Below are 17,188 nucleotides of genomic sequence, written 5' to 3'. Positions count from 1 at the left end.
GGATGAGAAGTATTAAACCCAGGCCAGGAAGTATGAGCATACATTAGGAAAAGGATACCACAAAGGAACTGAGACTCAAGTATTAAGAAATGTGGGGCCAAAATAACACACCCAAGGTCAGATTAGATCGTGTCAGAACTTTCAAGATTTGGCGTTCGGAACACATGGTTCTAGGGACATATTAAGAGATACTAAGAACCTATAGTATTCTTACAGTGTTTATTAGCGCCATCTTTTGAAATCTTAAAGGAAATTCATGGTTTTAAGCTGGAAAGCAGAGGACACTAAGAAATATAATAATCATCAAATTTTGAGTCCTTCTGGTAGAACAGATGGATCTATTTATTTATATATATTGGCTCCTATATTCTCACTCACCAAGATTGTTATTTATTGGATTATGAAAAGGCTGACAAAAATCTTTGAAAATATTAGGAGACTTCAGATAAACTTGCAACAGAGAGCAGCATGCAACATACCTTTCTCCCAAGCTTTTATTAAAATACTCATAAAGATTTTTAAAAAGACAAGACTGCACAGACCAATTACTAAGCATACAGAAACATGATATTCAAACATCATTAGAATGACAGAAATCTTTTAAGATCTGCTTCCCATCTGAGTCTAAATCAAGGATCTGGCATTGTCCTCAAGGAACTAACCACAAATAACTCAGTGCATGCCTAATAGCTTTCTTTGTGTTCCCTTTGTTGGTCCAGCTACTTGCTTTATAATTCTTCCTTACCTGAATGACATTATTAGCAATAGAAAACACACAAATATTACCGTAGGAATTAGCTAATTATTAAAAGCTGATTATCAGCTATATTTATCCTATAATTTAATTTCATGTTTCTTTGTAGTTTTGCTTTTACATACAAAATATGTTATCTCTGGCTCCCTAATATATAAAAGACTTGTGTAAGAAAAAATATTTGATGACATACATAAAATCACAATCACAGTAATTGGACCACAGTTTACACTAATTCAGAACAGAGGAATTTATGCTCATTTATAAGTGATTATATAAAGGAAGAGAAAATGGGTTAGGTAACAAAATGATTAAATTTTGTATATGAAAAAATTACATGAATCCCAAGTTCTTAAAAAGTTCATGTTTAAAAAATAAGTCAAGGTGAAAGAATAAATTTGTACTTTTTACTTCCGTATGTGATCATTTGGGTCCTTTTGCCTTGGATTTGGTTTCCTTTGGAACTTTTCCATTTTGACACTGAGTAAATCTGGCTACTGTAGAAACACCATCCACAAACTTGGTTTTGAAAAGGACGTTTGCATTGTTGAACATACCTTCCTTTAGGGACACCACAATGAACTTAAGGGAGAAAGAAAAACAGCATAAAAAGTACTTTTTGCAGTATCCTTGAAGAAGTTCACTCTTTATACTGAGGTTAAGAATCATTTGGAGACACTTTGTTATTGCTTTCAATGCTTGGCTCCATGCATATGCACATCCTCAAATGCAAGTAACAAATAGTTATTATTAGGCACCTCAATGAATTCTTTCCATACGCAGTTTTAGGAGTCTCTTAATTTGTCTCTTAATTTTACTTTGAGTACTTCATTACCCAAGTTACTATCTTCTGCTGGTTGGCTGCTTGTTGCTATCTTCTCCAGTTAGTATCACTGTCTTGTTGCTAGCTCTAAATGCCACTGTTAGCTGCTAAAAAAACTGCCACGATAAATTACACAGTCTATGATAACTATGGTAAGTGAAGCCCCCCTGAATTGTTCAATGCATTATCTGCATTATCTATACAATCATATTTAGTAGCCTTAGTTCCTGCAGCAACAGTTCAATAAAAACAAACTGTTTTTAGCTTCAAGCGTTTTTTAAATCACTTTCTAGGAGGAATGAAGAGCACCCCATCAAGTGCCACATGATTTTATGATATATTTTTCAGGTGTATCCTTGAAACAGTCTTGTTTTGATTGTGTATCTTCTGGCAGCTAGCTAGAGAAAATAATTACCCTAAAAAATTCCAAATTACAAAAAAATTAGATTCTCCCTCATGTTACAACCTATAATTTATAATTCCAGGCTCTTTTCTTTAATAAGAGACAAACCCCTCTTTTCTTCTATACCCATTTGAATAGAAATATATTTAAAGAGATACATAACACCTTAGTATTCCTCAATCCTGAATATCTTATTTATACTGACCATTACTAAAAAGTAGTTTCAGAAAACAAACTAGAACTATATTCTGAGACTTTTTTTGGTTCTTACCTGAGAATGTGTGAAATGAGTACGTAGCATCTGTCCTATATTCTGAGTATGAGAAAGATCCAAGGCTGCATCTACCTCATCCAGGATGTAAATTGGGGCAGGTTTGAAGAGCAGCATGGACAGTATTAATGACAAAGCCACTAAAGACCTAAGAAAAGAAGGCCGAAAGAAAAGCTGTCAGAACTTGATTTTACCACTTTTTACCAAAGCACTGAAGCAAATCTGCTGTCCTGTTACTATTATGAATAGTGCCAATTTAGCTGAAAGATAGTTATAGAAAAAAGAATCTTAAGTTTCAAACTTGAAAACTTTTGTTTCATTAAAATGTACTTTAGCTTTCCATTTTTCCCTCTCTTCAACAAGTTTTATTTTGAATAAAACAGGTATATGTTCTTCTTTCCTGTCAGATAATTAGGATGTTATATTTGGCACCTAACCTTAAGAAAAGATCATATTAGTGTTAATAGTTTTCTCTTTCTCTCCCTAAAACTTTTTCAGTTCTTTTCTATATCCCCTTTAACTACAGCTGTTTTTGTTCTAGTCTGGAATGAAGAAATATAACAATTCTTATATTTTTCTTAAATATTTCATTAAAAAGCCTTGTTTATTGTAATACAAATATTTAGAATTATTTAAAAATAGTATTAAAATTACAGTAACATCTGTAGCACACTTAATTCTGTAACTTCAAATATCTCCTGACATGCAGCACTGGAGTAAATAGTCTAATGCTTACTGTATTCCAATAGGGTAAATAGGGTATTTATTAAGAAACATGTAAGTGGGGGGAAAAAATTGTGTGTATAAGTAGAGGGGGTCTAGGAAGGTGAAACCAAAATTTCTAGCAAAGGAAATGAATGAAACAGTACAATAAAAACCAAACAAATTGATCTTTACTGCTATAGAGGGTAGCGAGGGTAGCTGAGGTCACTCAAGAAACCTAAAATTACTTTTCAGTGTCTTTCTCTGTACCAAATATTTAAGGCACTGAGCTTAAAAACAACTCATCAACACTTAAACTACTATGCTGGATTATGGTATATCTGAAAATAAGTTTATATCATCTTAATTATGGAAATAATTTTTAGGTTCCAGTAAGAAAATAAGCATACATTCTCTATTTTCCTCAAAAAATTTTCTAAGACTTTGGCAAAAACAATTAAAGATGCTATGATCTAAACTGTGGAATTCAACTTTGATTGACAGGCAGCAGAAGCTGTCTTTTTTGACTTAAAATATTTTGGAATTTTATCAATAATGAAGAATAAAGAGTGGACTTCTATTCATAAAAATGACAAAAGATTTCATAAGAGAAATTAACAGGTCTTAGTATTTTCTACATCCATAAGAGAAGAGTTACATGATGGCATAGAGCACATGAGAACAATTCAAGAACTGTGGACTGTACATCCTGCAGGGGAAAAAATACAAAATTAATAAACATCTTCAATTATATTGATATTCACAATTTTCTCTCAGGAGGTTTTAATTATTTGGCTCTCTGCAGTTAAGAAGTTAGGCCAAATGACCTTCTAAGTTTCTCTCGATATACTGATTGTCTGAATCACTGTGTAACACAAGCCTGGGAGAAACTTCCCTGAAGCCCAGAACATGCTATTTCCAGTATTCTTCTTTCATTTATGTAGATCCAAGTTTCCATTTGGTATCATTTTCCTTTCACCAGAGAACTTCCTTTAACTTGTACAGTTCTGCTGGAATCAAATTCTTCCACCTTTTGTTCTTCTGAAAAAATATATTGCCTTCAATATGAAGAATATTTCTACTAGATACAGAATTCTAGGTTGACACATTTTTCTTTTAGCACTTTATAGATGTTGTTCCAGACTTCTGGCTTGCATAGTTTTTTGTTTTGTTTTTTTTAACATCTTTATTGGAGTATAATGGCTCTACAATGGTGTGTTAGTTTCTGCTTTATAATGGCTTGCATAGTTTTTAACAAGAAGTCTAAAGTCATTCTTCTTTGTTCCTTGGCACTTAATATGCCTTTTTACCTCTGACTGCTTTTAAGATTTTTCTCCTAATCACTGGTTTTCAGCAACTTTATATGACATGCCTTGCTGTGTTACTGTATGTGCAGGAAGCAAGTGTATGCGTTTATCTTACCTGGGGTTCACAGAAATCAAGTATGTGGGTTTACAGAAGTCATCAAATCTGGAAAATCTGGGTCCATTTTTTTTTTGTGTTTTTTTGTTTTACCTCTTCCTCTCCCTTTGAAACTCCAATTACATGTATGTTAGATCTCTCAATATTGTCCCACAGGTCACTGAAGCTCTTTTTGCTTTTACAGTCTCGTGTTTCTAAGCTTGACTTGAATAGATTCTATTGATATGTCTTCAAATTGAGTCATCTTTCTTTTATTCTGTCGAATCCATTGTTAATCTTATGCAGTCAACTTTTCCTTTCAGGTATATTTTTTATCTCTAGAAGTTCCACTGGATTCTTCGTTGATAGCTTCCATGTCTCTCATCACATTCTTCTTTTCTTGTAAATAGTTAATGTAACTCTTTAACCTCCTTGTCTGCTAGTTTCATCACCTGTCATTTCTGGGTCTGTTTCTCCTCTAGGTTATGAATCATATTTTCTCAATTTCTGTCTAGAATCATATTTTCTCGATTTCTGTCTAGTAATTTTTATTAGATGCTGAACACTGTGATTATGTTGTTTACAGTCTCAACGTTGTTGTCTGTCTTTAAAGCATGTTGGGCCTGCAATGAACCTTTGCTAAGGGGTGTCTAAAATAGCCTTCACTTAAGGGGTAGTGCAAATGTAATGCTAATGTGTAGCTCTCTGGGGCTTCCCCAAATTCTAATCTGTTTCCTTCATTTAGTAAGACTACTGGGCTTTGTGTGGGTTTCCCTCCCTGCATCTGCAGTCAAAAAATTGCTCCTAGGGAGAAAGCTAGGGTAAACAGTGGACTCAGCATTTTTGTTTCATTTCTCTCAGGTATCTCCTGGGTTATCCATTTTCCAATGTCTGAAAGTAATTGTTTCTCATATATTTTGTCTAGTTTTCTAGTTGCTAATCCTTATTTCTACTTTATTGCCTACTATGTTAATCAAATGTCCTAACTAAAATTTGTAGTCTCACATATTAGGATCCTTAAATTCTACATGCAAAGATAGCAAAGCAAATCTGAAATAAAATTGGGAGGCAATGAGATGTTGGACTATAATAAAGTAAGAGGATTACTGCAAAGGGATTACTCACTCACCTCTGACCACCACTAAGTTCAGTTAGGTTTTCTTTCCAAGTATTTCCTAAGGCAACCTTAAACTCCAGACCATCCAATACATTTTGCCCTTCTGGTGGTGCAAGCATAGCATTAGCACCGGGCAAAAGAGTGGAAAAAATAGATCCAAAGTCCTTGTTCACCTGGATAAAAAAATATTAAAATATCAGAGAAGGTTTTCCAAGAAGAATCAAATGATGATGTATATATACGCAAACCAGCAGAAGCATTTTGTTGTCTGTTACCCTAGCTCTGAGGTTGGCAAGTTATGGTCCATGTGACAAATCTGGCCATGCCCGTTCATTTATGTATTGTCTATGGCTGCCAGCAATATAGTCTAGTGGTTGCAACACAGACTACATGGCTCTGAAATACTTATCTGTCCCTTTACAGAAAGAGTTTACTGAGCTTTGCTCTAACTTCCAGGGGAAACTAGAGGCTATACCTCTAACTCTACCATGAAGTTTTGATACAACAAAAGGCCATGGTTGCCGGAATCCTCAGAGACACACAATTGGATAATATAGGAGATTGAACTTTCAGCTGGAGAAGAAAAACAAAAACTCTTTTTGGCATAAAATGTTCTCTTAAAAAATTTGTTTTCTGTTGACTGGTATGGTAAGGCCTGTGGTTATCAGCTAACTTTAAGAAGCCTAAGATCAGGGTGAAGTCTAGGAGAAAAAGAGGCATGAAATCAAACCAGATCTGTTAAAGGTGTTCAGTGGTTCTTTTCTATGCTTCTTCTCAAAGCCAAAGAAGTTAAGGTATCAAGGGACAGGAACAGGATTGAGCCCCAAAAGAAAAAGGCTAAAGAAGCTATTTGGCCTATTCCCATAAAGGCTGAGCAGAAGATTACACAGAGATTTAGGACCAATATTCTAGACTGTAACTGAGTAATTTTTGTGTATACACACTTGATCAATGCCTTGAGAATTCAGCCATCTGTCTTCAAAGACATGACTAATAATCTTAGAGAGTTCAGCAGACAAAATTGAGAATGTATACATGCATGCACACATGTACACACACACACACACACGAGGATTTGACATCCATGTTCTCTAGGGAAATCTCCACCTTCAAGTATAAAATTCAAGTGCAAATACACTTTTTATGAATATTTGTAGTAATAAGGAAATCTCCTAGACATAAACAGTCTCCTAAATATAAATTTACTAAGGAACACATATCTTAAGAACAACTGTACACATGCTAATATCCTACACAGAGAAAGTAGATTCTAGTTTTATCTGGGATAGATTTCCAGAGCTAGGCAAGGTTCATCACAATGAGGAGAGGACTGCTGTCTTTTCTAGGAGAATGACAGAAGATAGCATTGTATTTATAAACACCCTTTTCTTTTTAAAATTTTTTTGACCAGGCAGGAGAGAGGCAGCTCAAAACTAAGACTACTAAATGCTACTAAATCCCAAAGATGACCATGGATCCTGGATCCCATGTGGAAATTCCTCCAAAAGGGAAAAGACAAACTTTCAGCTAATGGGTAGAGAAGAATACAGATAGGAAATAAACTGAATTTTGAAATTCCAATAAGGCTAAGAAGGAAACAAAAAGGCAAAAAACACAACCAGTGCCTAAAATACTCTGGCTTTGTCAATCAACTATACTTGAAGCCATAAGGAAATAATGTAATGCTGATAATAATAGTACCTACTTCATTAGGTTACTTTGAGAATTAAGTGGGAAAATTAATAGGAGAATAGTGCCTGACATATACCATAAGCACTCAATAAATTTACTTGCTTTGGGAGAACTTTAGAGACTGGGGAAAAATCAGTTTAAAAGATAAATTTGTACTCACACTAAATCCAGGAGCCGTGGGGAAAACAAAAGACAGAATCTCTCAGATCTAGTGTTAAATCCACATATTGTGCAAGAATAATGGGGCCAACTTTCTGCAAGCATTTTTACAAAGACAAATACTACAGGGAGACTGAACACTGAAAATAAGTTGTAGAGCAGGAAAAACAACGCAATTGAAAGACACAATTGTTCTGCCATTACCAAAAATAAAGTTCCTGAAGAATTAAAAAGAGAAAAAGAGGTAAGGTGCCAGTTAAATCCCCGAGGCCCAGGCCTGTTAAAGTACCAAACAGCATAGTAACTATGGAATCTTTTGAGGAGGAGTCTTTTTCTATGGTAGGTATAGGAAAACCTCACAGAAGAGGCTAAGGAATTATCCTAAAGGAGATAAATCTATGCAGCCAGGGAAGTAGAAATAATAGTAAAGAACCTTGAAATCTGCCAAAGTTGTCATAAAACGAAACAAAAATGGTAACTGGGATTCTGTTGCATATGAATCCTGGAAATGAATACCTAACTTCCTTGTTTATTACCCAGTTCTACTTCTTAAAAAGCAACAAAAGGCAATTTTAACTTTAGTTCTAATTAGGAAAAGAGAATTCCACTTTTTCTACCTTTTGATTGTTATGATATTAGGCTATTTCACCTTTCTAAGCTTGTTTCCTCATTTGTAAAATAGAGATAATAATTATCAAAGTTATGGAATTAAGATAATTCATGTAAAATGACAGAACTGCTCTTAACTATAATTATATAAAATTAATATTACTTTATAATTATGTAATTATTAATCTAACATGTATAAAAATCCTTTGCTAAAAATCTAAGAATGCCTAATACTTATGAATTCTGAAATGCAATTAATTTATAAGTGGTGAGGAATATACAATCTTGCTATAGAAACATTCTTAGAACTAATATTTGACCTCTGTTGAGTCTGGGCAAGAGAAACTGAAGAGCTAAGAACTGAAGGAGTCCTTTGGAGAGGTTTTCCAACAGTTAGAGAGAGTTTCCCCAATGTGAAACAGATAATGCTTCCAGTTTTAAGCAGAGGATGCGGACTATATCAGATGTTTGGAAGAAACCTTAGATACTGTCCAATATTAGAACCTATGATCTCATAAGAAGGAAAGAGGGTAAACAGTAACCCAGACCCGGCAAACGATGTAAGAAGGAAACATGTAGAAATCTAGAAAATTAGAAATTTAATATAGCTTAGGAACCAGAGAAGTAGACTATGAGAGCATGATGGAATGACACAACTTGTCTTTGCAAATCAGTAGTAAAGTCCAAAAGGACAAAATGCTTTAAAAAGCCTACAAGATTTTAATTAAGGTCTGAGCTGTGCCTCAAGCAAAACTTAGCTATTTCAAATTCATCTTAGAGTACAACCCTATTAACTTTATCCTTTCCTCATACAGAATAAATTATACAATTTTTGGTTCAAATACCTTTTGCCAAGCAATATTTAGGGCTTGGTTTTTCTTCTGGTCAAGGTCTTCTATAGTTGCAAGGATTTTGGATTTGTCATTTTCTACAATTCTCTTCTTCTTCATCAAGTCATTATACTAGTAAGATAATAAAAGGCATACTTAATTGGGAAAACACAAAATTTTCTTTATATTCTAGAATTCAGTCAAGAATAAAGAGATTTCAATTTTCTTATATGCAATATATACAACTCCTATTTACCAAAAAGACATACTACATTGAATTATAATGTAAGCCAAATTAAGGAAAGTAAATATATCATCTATATGTAAAATTCAATTACTATAACTGAGAATTTATAGGACAAGCTGTTGAAATATTTCGACTCCACTAGTATTCCCTTATCTTCCTAGCAGCCAAGGCAAAAAGGAAAATTTGTCATATGTAAACTCAAAAGTAGCCCTGCATGCTTAAGAAGCAAGGTCAGTCTTAGCAGTGACACAAATAAAATTTTAATTCTTCACCATGGTGTATAAAGTCCTACATAAATTGGATCTTATTTATCGCTGAATTTCTGGCATCACACTCCTCCCCAGGCTCCAGCCATATGGTCACTTTTTTTCAGTTTCGTGAACATAATAAGCTCACTGTAGCCTTATGGACCCTGCATTGTTCTTCCTCTATTTCTGACATAACAGGTGCCTCAAGTTTCCACTCAAACATCACATCTCCAAAGTAGCCTTCCCTGGTTAATGTAGAAATTTACTGAAAAAAATTCTGAGGGAGGCAACAGAGGGAGAATAAACCATGAGCAGCAGCAGAACTTTCTAAAAATCCTTTTAACTTATTTCTCCTCAAAGCCTCACATTTCAAGGAGCTTCAAATTCTCCCTGAAAAACTCCAGCCACTCTTGCTAGTTTCCTTGCCATCCCTCTCCTTTGTGGAGAGGAGGTTTTAGGAGCTTGGCCGTATTTTTATCCTATTCCTTGCTAATTCCATATAGTTTCTTATATGTGGTGACACAAAATATAACAACAAAAGGCCAGCTGCTGATCAACAATAGAGCCTTCCTCTCTGGTAAGGAGATGGGAGTTGGTAAATTCTTTTTAAAAAAATATTAGCCCCAGTTATCATTATCTAATGAAGCAAACAAGTAAAAGTAAACAAGTTTCATGATGTTAAGCAGCTCAAATTCAGACAAAATATTTCCTTTCCAAAAAGATGCCATATATTGCAAAGGTTTAATGGAGAAATGTAAACCAGCAGGATCATTTTATAGAGATCACAGCAGGTGCATTATTAGACTGTTCAGCATCTCACATAGATTCTCTGTAGACACTATTGTCAATAACAGTTTACAAAAACCTGTTACAAAAAATTTGTTAAAAGTCATTAAGCTCGTAAGTATTTCCATTTTTAAAGAGCTCTCATTAACTCTGCTATACAAATTCAATCAGAATTTTACAGAATTAAAGAAGGTATAATATAAAATTACTCAGATTGCTATTTCCTGTGGAGCCATCAAGAATAGGAACTGCTTTCTCCTTTGGGTTTTTCTAGGGACATGCAGACTATAAAAGGTAGGGGAGATGGATAACATTATCAAGTAACTGAGAGCATTAAAACAGAGAAGACACTGCTGCATTTACAGATTAGTAAAACAGTGTTTATGTATATAACAATCTTAGCCATTTACTTATGTGATGGCTCCAGCATATACTGGAGTCAAAGGAAGACAGGAGTTATGGAGTGGCTGACCGTGAGGAGGCAGACAGGACACAGGTGTCCCCCACTTTTCAGAAGTTTGCTTTACACCACTACTTTTACAAGAAAAGGTAAAAAGCACAAATAGTGTTCAGCATGTGTTTTGCAGTGAGCCCTTAGAGAAGCAGCACACACCCCGAGCAGGGAGAGTGGCACCATCAAGCTCCTCATAGGGAACAACACTAAGCATCTCAGCATTAAGCCGCCAGAGCTTTGAACTGTGTCGATGAGCATCTGTGCTTTATCTCAGTTTATTTTATGCATCTGTTAGCAAGATGTGCCCCAAGGTAATTGCTTCTTTGCTTTATACCATTTCACAGGAATAGTTTCACAGGATTGGCGCTACTTTTGGACAGTGGGGGAAACCTGTACTCTATTTTTCAAAATCTTTCAAAAAGGCAAGTGAAAGAAATGATAGAAATGTGAAGAGCTAACATGATCAAAAATGTTGTTTTTATTTACACCAAAAATAAGAAAGGAGTTGGAAAAGTCATTCAAGGTAAAACAATATATAACTGATGATGCAAAAAGAATGAAATAAGAAATAACTGGAAAGGGAGAAAGGGAAAATGCAAAGAAAACAAGTTATCAAAAGCATCAAATAAAAGATTGACTCTAATAATCGCCTCAGGGGTCATATGAAGCCATCAATGCTACTCATATTCTGAAGTGGCCAAATAGTCATAGCAAAGTGACTTACCCGCTCTTCAGCTTCTGTCAGTACATTCATAGCTCTCATATTGACATTTCTTCCTAGTTTCTCCTTCATTTCTTGCAACTTCTGAAGTCTCTGACCAGCTTCTTTTGGGTTGTTAGTTTTGAAATCATAGGTGCTATTGGGTTGCCCAAAGAGGTGTTTCTCTGCATTAATCCAGTCATAATCTTTCAACATTTTGGACACCTAGCCACATGTGATAATGATAATAGAATGATATCATTGCCTACAAACCTTTATTTAAAAATTAGTTTCTTAAATATTTACTGATTTTAAACCAAACATTTTGGAAAAAAAATCCCACAATGACACATTTGGAAAAAATGAGATTCACTGTTGACAGTGGACCTATAATAAGTATGAATATTTTTACCTGGAGGATAGGTAAGAAACTTGAGACTATATAGAAAAAGATTTTCCTATTACTCAAGCATGAGAGTAAGAGCCAACTCAAGAGAAATAGTTACAAAGTGTGTGTGTGTGTGTGTGTGTGTGTATGCACACACATATGTAGAACATCTCCATTATAATGAAATATAAGTCAGATGAGGCTCCAGATTTTACCAAATTCAATCTACTGCTTCAAAAAAACAACTTGTGAAAGTTAAAAGTCTTATAAGAAATACTTAAGTCACAGATTTGGTAAAATCATGAAAGCCTAATCCTGAGTGATATCTAATAATTCTTCTAGAAATTATAATCTAAGTAAAAAACTGTCCTAAATATTGACTCTATCCCCTTGCTACCCTCTTTTGACAAGGCACAGTAAAATACTTCTTCATATAATATAACCAATTAAAGTTTTTAAATTATAGTGCTTAAGGAAGACTTTCTTCTACTAGAATTGTTCAAGGTTGGTTCTGACTGGTAGAATCTAATCCTTTTCAATCATCCTTATTAGTTCCATAGGTACAGTCTCACCACTAGAATCCAAAGTAAAATAATCATTTCTTTCCTGCTGATCTGTAAGCTCTATGAACACATTCTGTGTTCATTCTTATATCTTTAGTGCCTGGCATAGTATGCAATAAATATTTGACAAACTATGTATTTCAAAGAATCCTTGACTTTTTAGCAGTTCCACTTACAAGTCCTTCTTTCTACCCACTTCCCTAACTGTAAATAAAATCCCCTAGCAATCACCAATACTAGCATTTTCAATTATAAAAAAACCATTAACAGTAATATTAGCATTGGTAATAATTCAGTGAATCCACTAATAGGAGGGTACTAGGAAAGCAATACTAATAAAATACTAGGATATTATGACGTGGCCGCTTTTTCAGAGAGGGTGGAAAACTGTTTTTTATGTTAAATCTCTTGTGTTTTTATGATGTTAAAAAGATTTAAAAGGCACCAAACTGTTACACACCAGTAAGAAAACATGCTGAGTGAATTACTAAGACCATATAAATGCAATCTCTTAACTAAACAACGAATTTCTACAAAACCATGTATTTTCTCTAAAGTACTTAAGGCACTGTGGCACATGAAAGAAAGAAACTTCAAGAGTAACCAAAAAACTGTGGGATAACTTCAAAAAGATAACTGCTTGGCCAAACATCAGATTTCAAATGAGGCTGCTAAAACTGACTATAACCGACCCTCATAAGGACATCCAGAAACCATTTAAGACGTTATTTTAGAAGTTGCCTGTGTATGTTTCTCTGTGAGCTCCCTAAATTCAACTTGCAATAAGGTAAAGAATACATATTATTACTACGAACACATTAATAACTAGTTCTATGAGCAACTGGGGATAAAAACCAGTCATTTCCATAGGAGACCGCTCAATATTTGGTTAAAAACATCTTGGAGATGGAATAAACTCCTGAAATTAAATTTAAAAATAAAACATTTTTGCCTCTTGGTGATTGCTGAGGAGCAGTTAACATAGTTGTAAGCCTCAAAATTATGTTACACAGTAGTTCTGCCATTTATAGTAAGGTCTTCATTGAGCAGTTTACCAGAATATTTCAACACAGAGGCAAAAATTTGATCAAGGGTAAAAACGAACAACACAAACGTGCCTTTGCAGCAGCATCTTCAGCTTCCCGTTTATGTTTGCTGATGTTGTGGTCCAGTTCCTTAATTTTAAGCTGAGATTCATTGTTTTGCTCCTTATGTTTTGCTACTTCTGCATATTTAGCTTTAACTATGCTGTCTTGGGCTGTTATCACTTCTTTTTGCTTGGTCACCTCTTCTTGAGCTTTATTTACTAACTCCTGAAACAGATCATTAGAAGACAACATATAGCAAGGTAAGGTGGAGACATATTTAGTTTACTGAAAGATCATCTAACAGACTTCTGGGCAAGATGGCAATGTGATTACAGACAGGTAGTCATCTAACCCTCTACATTTTATATCCCCATTAAAATGACTAATGAATTTACAGATAAGTGAAAACTTGTATTACCACTAGAAAAAAAAAAAAAGGATGGGATGTACTGTTCACGCTGAAAGCAACAATGTTTCTGCAAGAGACAGTGTAACTGGGATCACCTTGGGGAGGAGGGACTACTGGAATCTGACCTGTGAGGTCTCTCAAAAAAGTGGCATTTTGGGGAGTTTACAAGATAATATGACAGACTCCCAAATGACACTTATTAGGAGGGGCAAAGAACAGGGGTGGAAGCAGGTAAGCTGGCATTTGTTCCTTTCCCTTCTATAGAAGTAAGCCATAGGGACTTTACGAGTGGCAATAGAAAGTCAGTGTTTGGGTCTAGCAGAGGGATCAAAACGGAGATATGGAAGAGGAAGAGAAACTTTTTTGAAGAAATGGATCTGTGGCACAAAGAAAAACTTCTTGCTTTGACTTTTACTATCCCCTACCTCCCGGGGTTGAAGTTATTCAACCTCCAAAGTGATAATTACAGCTGGGATTTAGTCTATCAACTCTCACCTCCTCCCCCTCAAACCTCTTTGCTAGATCTTAAAAGTCCTTCTGGTAAAAAGATATGGTCACAGACTCACACAAATGTCTGAAAACAAAAAAACCTAGCTCAACTCAGATTTAGGTAGAGGGAAAACAGATAAGTAGAACAACCTGCTAAAAGACTGAGGAAGAATAGATCTGTGTAAGTGATGAAAAGCACCAGTAAAAATTTAGGAATTTTTTAGGCATGCTCATTAGAAAACAAGATCATTTTGAGCAGTAAACAATATTTGACATTATGGTTAGGTTATGAATGTGCCATAAATGCTTTAATTTCCTTATAATGTTTTATAATGTTTAATTTGTCTCACTTAAGGTCCTTTGCAGGAGGAAGATAAATCACAGCATTCAGCTAAAAAACCCAAAACAAAAACCCATGACAAAATCGTGTTTATGAAGAAGATTCCCTCATGCCTAGAGGTTGAAGATTGCATCGCAGGTATGACTGTTTCAATCTTTACAATGGTAAGAAAAAAAAAAAGGAAATCTATCACTTAAGATTGAGCAAAAATAAAATTTTACTTTTGTTTGAACCTAATTAGTTAGTAGGCAATTTCTCTTCTTAGCTCCCTGAGAGTGTCCTTAGTTACTATTATCAGCAAATGGAAACAATTTAGAATGTAAAGCCTTAAAAAACAACCTTTACAAACTAAGTGATCCACTTTATAGTTTTCCATAAAGAGAAATGGATGCCCTCTTTACAGAAATATGTACGTTTTGATTTTATCTTTATTTAGATTAAGGAAGAAGTGGCTTATTTTACTTCCACATTTCTCTTTAGAAACATGACATCTAATTTTTAAAAATTCCACATGATGTCCATGAAAGATGGTAGAAAATATGGAGGAATGAGACGAAAAATGAGATTAAAAGACAAGTCAGAAGGCAGAAAAGAAACTGTAGAAAATGTAATCAGCAACACAAAACACAAAGCTGAAAAGCATTTCTATCCCCTATCTTCAAAAAGAGTAAAGAATTGTTATTCTGCTATTGGTTTGATAAATAATGTGTTAAAAAAAAACAAAAACCTGAATTTAACCACAAACAGAATGAAGAGGAAGGAACTACTTTCTAAAACACTGAACGCTACAATTAAAACAATCATCTCAAGGGAAAAACAACAGAAAATGTAAAAGCTGATGACAAAAGGCAAAAACACACTTTAATGTAGGCAAAATGGATGGAACTCCCCTGTTAAAAGCTGTCATATTTTAGTTAACATGAAGATCAATGATATATTACTTACAAAAACAGTATCTATATAGCCACACAGCAGAAAACTTAAAAATGAAAGTTATATTGAAAAAACAAAAGTGGGTACACTTTGTACAGCATAGTGACAATATTTAATAACACTACTGTGTATTTGAAAGTTGCTAAGAGTACATCTTGAAGTTCTCATCACAAGAAAAAAAATTCTGTAATTATGTATGGTTACTAGACTTATTGTGGTGATAGTTTCACAATGTATGCAAATATTGAATCATTACGTTGTACACAGGAAACTAATATAAATGTTATGCTAATTATATCTCAGTTTTAAAAAGTAGGAGTAGAAATAATATGAAATAAAACAGAATTCAAGTTCAGAATTTAAAAAAAGGGTTAAGAGGGTATCCAGTATTCATGAGGGACCATTTCTAATATTTGTAGATAATAGAAATGTCTTCATAACATTTGAAAGCCCCTCAGTCCCAAATCCACCCTTTACTTCCTGCTTCTGAGATGGGGACATTGCTCCCTTGCCAGGTGCAACAGTATGAAGCCTCATCAGTAAAGGATGCTATAGGGTCACTGTAGAAGGAAGGGGCTTTACTTCTTGGTCCAATGTGCTTTTCTCAAAGGCAAGCTTGTCATGTGCAGGGGCTAGCAGCTTTCATGGCTTCCCCTGGCATCCCAGCATGTCCGCAGGCTGGGCACCTCCCCATGGCACCCTGGAAAGCTATTTCCCAGCAAGTGCCCCTGTGTAGCACTTTCCTATGCATGATTTCCCCTAGTACTCCACCAAACTCCACCACCAGTGGGCCACAGTTATCTTCTAAAAGTAGCTGTGGTTCTCAGCCCTGCAGGTAAAATGGGGCTCCTTTCCAGATTTGTTCCTTCCAAGGGTGCACTGCCTCAGCCTTATGGGTAACGCTGTTCCCTGTATCTGCTGTTCGTATAGTCTTTAGAGTTTTCTTTATCTCTTAGCAATCAATGCTGCATCATTCCAAACTCCTGTTATAGTTAATAATTTTTATTTAAACTTTGCCTGGTCAAATTACTGTGTAGTTTTTGTCTTCTGAATAGACCTGGACCAAAACAATTAGTAATATTATTTCAGGTCTCTTTCTGGATTGGTACTCGTAATTTTAACTCATCATGACAGGAGTGAAGAGACCATAAAGTCTCTAAAGACCTCTAAAGTCAAACGTCTTCAAGCCACCATTTCAGAATTAGATTAACATTTGTAATTTCTCTAATATGGTTAGTAAATCTTACCTTATTTTTAGCCACCTCAGCTGCCATTACTGCAATCTGACCTTCATAGGATTTGATAGCTTCATTTACAGCTTCAAGCTGTTGTTCATTGGATGCATGCTCTCTCTTGAGCTCTTCTAGCTCCAGGGTGATAGCTTCAACTTCCTATAAGAAACACAGCATCTAGGCATTCAACAGGATATTAACTACTGAAAAATAAATACATGCGTGTCAACAAAATTAGTAAGATTCTCAAGCAAGACCCATAGCTTAGTTAAAAAACTACCAAAACATGTAAGCTACTTCTAAAGAAGAAAGGGGAAAGGAAATTTATTTTTCTATATTAAAAAAAAAAGGGGCTTCCCTGGTGGCGCAGTGGTTGAGAGTCCGCCTGCCGATGCAGGGGACACGGGTTTGTGCCCCGATCCGGGAGGATCCCACATGCCGTGGAGCAGCGCTGGGCCCGTGAGCCATGGCCGCTGAGCCTGCGCGTCCGGAGCCTGTGCTCCGCAACGGGAGAGGCCGCAACAGTGAGAGGCCCATGTACCGCAAAAAA

At 35.2% G+C, this 17,188-nt stretch overlaps 1 protein-coding gene across 1 annotated transcript in view; it reads right to left on the bottom strand.

The window, feature by feature from the left end:
• Positions 1-419: 419 nt before the first annotated feature.
• SMC2 (structural maintenance of chromosomes 2) overlaps positions 420-17,188 on the bottom strand; it is a 48,749-nt gene continuing 31,980 nt past the window's right edge. Inside the window, exons 19-25 of the mRNA XM_024753678.1 lie at positions 16,654-16,797; positions 13,266-13,460; positions 11,221-11,421; positions 8,777-8,893; positions 5,484-5,644; positions 2,252-2,399; positions 420-1,336 (exon numbers count right to left, since the gene is read on the bottom strand). Coding sequence (XP_024609446.1) covers positions 1,178-1,336; positions 2,252-2,399; positions 5,484-5,644; positions 8,777-8,893; positions 11,221-11,421; positions 13,266-13,460; positions 16,654-16,797 — 1,125 coding nt within the window. The 3' untranslated portion in view covers positions 420-1,177. The remainder of the gene's footprint in view (positions 1,337-2,251; positions 2,400-5,483; positions 5,645-8,776; positions 8,894-11,220; positions 11,422-13,265; positions 13,461-16,653; positions 16,798-17,188) is intronic.

This window comes from Neophocaena asiaeorientalis, unplaced genomic scaffold (genome assembly GCF_003031525.2).
Source record: "Neophocaena asiaeorientalis asiaeorientalis breed wild unplaced genomic scaffold, Neophocaena_asiaeorientalis_V1.1 scaffold342, whole genome shotgun sequence".
Taxonomy (NCBI): domain Eukaryota; kingdom Metazoa; phylum Chordata; class Mammalia; order Artiodactyla; family Phocoenidae; genus Neophocaena; species Neophocaena asiaeorientalis.
The sequence above is the reverse complement of the archived record's forward strand: the minus strand, read 5'-3'. Positions and strand labels throughout refer to the sequence as shown.